This window comes from Ruditapes philippinarum, unplaced genomic scaffold, assembly GCF_026571515.1.
Source record: "Ruditapes philippinarum isolate M1 unplaced genomic scaffold, ASM2657151v2 ctg6712_1_1_1_1, whole genome shotgun sequence".
Classification (NCBI taxonomy): domain Eukaryota; kingdom Metazoa; phylum Mollusca; class Bivalvia; order Venerida; family Veneridae; genus Ruditapes; species Ruditapes philippinarum.
This window is the reverse complement of record NW_026853271.1, coordinates 3,561-8,833: the sequence shown is the minus strand read 5'-3', so window position 1 is coordinate 8,833 and position 5,273 is coordinate 3,561. Positions and strand designations below refer to the sequence as shown.

The window sequence follows — 5,273 nt, the reverse complement described above, 5'->3', positions numbered from 1 at the left end:
TATTTATGAAATTAACTGCTGCTATTTTTAAATTTAAACTTTTTTAAAAAACAAATAATAGTTTGATATGTCAGAAATGACTTATTTTCAATTTGTGGCCATTTGGACGCCATCTTGGGACTAATAATGAATGATAACCGCACGAGACTTTTTATATTCTGAATCATTGAAATATTACAGATGGTTTTGGGATTATAGCCAGAGTTTACAAAATATTATCAAAGTTTAATCATTCAAGATTAAACTCTTTTATTTTACATGAATGACACATGTCTTAATCTATCGATCAGTTGTACTACGTATCAATACACATGCTCAGTCTGAGAGCTATATTTAGAACACTATATAAGGAGCTGCGCGAGCCCGCTGCTTCCTCTTCGTTCTGGAACTCTATGAGAAAGGTAGCTGCTGATCATATTTTAAAATTTTTGTTAAAATCTTAATCTAGGTTTTTAATTTCCCGCCCTCCGCAACCCTTTTTTCTGCTGTGCTTTGTTTAACATTTCAGGAGTCAGCTATCACAACGCTTCGTCATGATTGGGACACTTGTTTCATGCTGGGCGACGGAGTACCTAAATAACAGTCAATTGCTAATAGAATAGACATTAGTCAATTGCTTGATGCAACCGTTGTCGGTGCTCTTGCAACACTATGATATGATTCAAAGGACATCAAAAATGTTTGTGTAATTATCGGACATACATAACACGTGTAACCGTTGTCGGTGCATTTTAATTGTGTTAATTTTGCAAAAATTCATATTTGACTACTCCTCTCAGCTGAAATTTAACATTACATTTTCTATTTGCGACCGTTGTCGGAGCAAATATGATGTGTATTGAAAGTTCCTAAATTGCTTTTATACCCAGTCATGATGGAAATTATTCGCCAAAAGAAATACCGGTAAAAAAGTTATTAGAATTTTTTTTTGTAATTTCTTCTTGTATAAGACTGATTTGCGATGTACAATGGCCTCTCGGGTTCGAACCAACAACCTTCGTCCAGAACACTCTTTATTATGCATTCATTGGAAAATAAATCTGTTTTATGTACCATTAACTACAGCCATTTTGAGATAATCGCAATATCAGAAAATAGATTAATTTCGTATTTTCCGAAAATTAACTTATACGTGTTTCAAAATAATATATACATGTATAATATGTATGTCAAAAACAGTTTAGGTTTTATAACTTAACTTTATGATAGAAATCAACTCAAAACAAAAGTTTAAAATCATATTAAAGGAACAGTCAGGGTTGTCTCCCTTCTATTAAACTGATATAATGCCTATTATTGTAATAGTTTGTACTTCAAAGGAGCGGTTAAGAATTCATGCAATATTGCGGTTACATTTATCACATTTTACCAGACACATCAGTTTATTTTGACATAAAAACTCCTGCATTATCCTCTAAATCCTGTTTTCATGTTATATAAATTGATAAATGTTTTGTTTTTGTTGTTGTTTTTTCGTGTGTGTTTTTTAGATTTCTAAACTGATATAATGCCTATTATTGTAATAGTTTGTACTTCAAAGGAGCGGTTAAGAATTCATGCAATATTGCGGTTACATTTATCACATTTTACCAGACACATCAGTTTATTTTGACATAAAAACTCCTGCATTATCCTCTAAATCCTGTTTTCATGTTATATAAATTGATAAATGTTTTGTTTTTTGGTTGTTTTTTCGTGTGTGTTTTTCGTCACTCGGTTTTAGATTTCAAAACCAGTCCATTAAATGTTCATTTTTTATTATTACTACATATTGAAATACTTATTCTATTGTATTAAGCTATTTTACGAAGGCCAAAGAATTAAAAAAAAACACTAAAAGTTCTGCAATCTTCCATCGCTTCTATCATGGCGACGAACACTTTGATTTAATCCACTCCTATCATACACATTCTTTCTGTAAAAGAACGAATCTTATTACCGACAGAAGTTGCTGCATACGATGTTTAATGTATAATGTATAATATTATAATATATAATGAATCTTTGGGCGGAAAAAAACGATATTTTCTTTTTATCAAAAACTTGAATAGTCTACAATTGGGTGAAAACTTCTTTATTTTCGTATGCCCCATTCCATTCTGGTGAAGCAACTGTGTCTGCAAGATGTCCATTTGTCGTCTGCATTTCGTTACTAATGCTATACGGTTTCTGGCCCATTTTCCTACGTCTTGCTCGCGCTTCCATTTCTGGTGTAACGTACTGAAAGTGCCAAACTAGACAAGTTGTTAGTATTGGCACGAGAAATACCGCCGTTGCTATGAGAGCCACGTTGATTTGACTCTTGTATTTGTCCATCATAACGTGATATTTTACTTCATGGATGTTCAGACCGTATATAGTATGTCCTCTTATTTCACCACCGCTAGTGAACACTTTACAGATGTACACACCATGTACGTTTGGGTTAACATTCTTGATTAATAGCTCAAAGCCGTCTACCATGTTGTATTTAAAAAGTTCATATTCCGTATCGTTGTGGTGTTTTGACAATACTTTATGATCTGCTGTTTCCCAGGTAACGTAGCCTGGCTCAGTGACGTTCAAACCAGATATATGACACCGGAACCGGAAAGATTCACCAGAGTACCACTGATAAGCCCAGTCGTCATTGTTGGACACGCCCTCCTCCGAAATAACCGAGGCCACCAGCGCAACCAATACAATGGTCCTGATAAACATTATAAAACCTGAAAAATAGGCATATAAATCAACCATATTTTCAAAAAGCTAATTCGGGGGCGTCCGAGGCCGAGTAGTTAAGGTTGTTGACTTTAAACTACTTGTCCCTCACCGCTGTGGATTCGAATCAGGCACGTTGTTGCATAGTCTTTTATGCGAGGAAGTCGGTGGGTCTTCTCAGGTGCCCGTTTGTGTCTGTAATAATGCACGGAAGGGAACCCGATGTCTCCCTACACCAGTAAAGTTGAAATGTCGCCATATAACCTATACTGTGTCGGTGCGACGTAAAGCCCATCCAACATAGGAACCTTTTTGTTGCAAATTAGTGAATTGATATTTTGGTTATTTTAACAGATTCAGTAGTAGACCATCTGTCTGTCTAGGAATGATTAAGCCTTCCGGTAAATATTTATAAGTAAAAAAAAGAAATCAGAAACCCAAGTAAGCTAGCCAATTTTGACTTAATTCAGTTGCTTTATTGCTGTAATGTATGGATCCTGTTGGGGTCATTTATTATGTCGCCGTCGTGTTTGCATGGTCGACACACGACAACGTGAAGTGACATTGCGACATTATGAAGTGACACAAGACAATCTCAAACGTTGGGGACAATCTCAAACGTTGGGGACAATCTCAAACGACAATGTCACGATATGCTCTTTAAATCTCGCCTATTAAAGCACGATATATCGCGACGGTACTTAACAATGTCGGGTGTCGTATCGCATTGTCGCTATGTCACTTTGTATTGTCGCGATGTCACTTCTTGTCTTGTGTCGACCATGCAAACGCGATGGCGACATTTTAAATGACCCAAACAGGATTCCGTTGTTATGAAACATTTTCCCTATTTAACCCGGAAGAAAAACTGTACATTGGACATATTTCTTTCACGGCGTTATCTTATCTCAAATATTTAATGAATAGTTATCATGTTTGTCAAAAATATGTTATCCTAAAATTGGAGCTTCTTTTCTTTACTGGATTACTGCTATTTGTATCATTTGTTTACAATACTGTCACGTTGCGGTTGTTCAAACAAATTCTCTCCGCTATAAATTTGCTGTACCCACTTTAAGTAAGATATTAAGCTTATCTGAAAATATTTAATGTTGAAAGCAACTTCTTTTTATCGAATAAACAAAACACTCGACGATATTTCGATCTAATTTATACCGTTGGCGGTTTTTTTTTTACGATAAAGAAAGATCATAAATGTGTGTGGTATGAACATTGATGTTTTAATAACAAAAGTACATTTTTAAGATTGACATAGAAAATATGCATGCCAATTGACATGCATAATTTCTAATTCAATGGTTATTAATGTACAAGTGGAGTGCCTTTAAATTGCGTCCTCTTTTTTTCTTGAAGGAAAGAGCTTGTTTTGTCGGACTTATGTCCATTTTATTATTAAATTAATAAAGATATATTTAATAAATCTCCCGTCGTCAAAGAATTATTCATCTTGCATGAAATCCTGTTTAGATATAAGATAGGCCTACTTGGAAATTTTCATGTAGCTTATTTGTTCAACATTTATAGATGCATTCTAGAGATACTAAATATACAAATAAGATTAATTTACTATACATGTACATGTATATAACTCATTGTAAAAACATATGTACTGTTCTCGTCTAATGTCATCAATTTAATTCATTAAAAAAAATGTCTTTATTTGAAGTGTACTTGAAGTGTACATAACTAATGTCATATTCTCAAATTAATGTTACATGTAATTTTTTCTACACGTTAAAATATCAGATTTTTTTTACTTTGATATTCCTTTGTATATGATAATGTACTATGAACAAAATAGATAAAAGTTTAAGATATATAGTCAGTGTTCAGTCAGAACAACAAAATATGTATCACCCATTCATCAAACTTTCATCAAGCACTATAAACACACAGACATTGACTATCATTTTTATTGAATATCAAAATTGAATGCTACTAAATAAACAATAATATATTAAACAAACAGAAATATTGAATGAAAAAAAGTGCTTACCTTTCAATGTAGTCAAATATAACTTAATTCTACATCAATAATATAAGAACATATTTCTATCAGGTGTTTAAAGTACAAAAACAATATTATCTATTGACCTATGGTGAGTTTACCCCACGTTAAAATTTAACCAATGAAATTCGTTGTTTTCTATGGCTGTGATTAGAAGAATTTTGAGATAATCCGGGTATAATTTCTTCCCTTTAACATATCTTAATGATAGATATTAAGTTAATATCACTAGGAAGGTTAAAGTGAATGAATCAGGACATATTGTTATGAGTTACTTGACACGAGACCTCTACAGAATGATGAAAAATATATATATTGGTATATCTTTGAATTATATTTTGTATGTCTTTTTGTTCTAAGTGTTACAGCTGATCAATATTTAGAAATTCAAATTTTATGTTTTTTGTCCTGAGCGGAGATCCTTTAATGTTCATAATTATTTGCAATCAATATAACTCTATCCATACCAGATGAAAATGTTAACCTGCCACTTGAATATAAAACCTTCGTCTAACTTAAGGTAGACAACTACTATATCTCACGT

The 5,273-nt window shown here is 33.0% G+C and overlaps 1 protein-coding gene across 1 annotated transcript; it reads right to left on the bottom strand.

Moving 5' to 3' along the window:
* Positions 1-1,584: 1,584 nt before the first annotated feature.
* Positions 1,585-4,870, bottom strand: LOC132736343 (uncharacterized). Its single transcript, XM_060723453.1, has 2 exons — positions 4,718-4,870; positions 1,585-2,708 (listed from the first exon to the last, which is right to left on the bottom strand). The coding sequence occupies exon 2, from the start codon at positions 2,698-2,700 to the stop codon at positions 2,053-2,055; it is 648 nt and encodes a 215-aa protein (XP_060579436.1). The 5' UTR covers positions 2,701-2,708; positions 4,718-4,870; the 3' UTR covers positions 1,585-2,052.
* Positions 4,871-5,273: the final 403 nt, after the last annotated feature.

Bases quoted from the DNA above. Each gene is read 5' to 3' on its own strand.
- LOC132736343 (XM_060723453.1), bottom strand. From the start codon at position 2,700: ATGTTTATCAGGACCATTGTATTGGTTGCGCTGGTGGCCTCGGTTATT.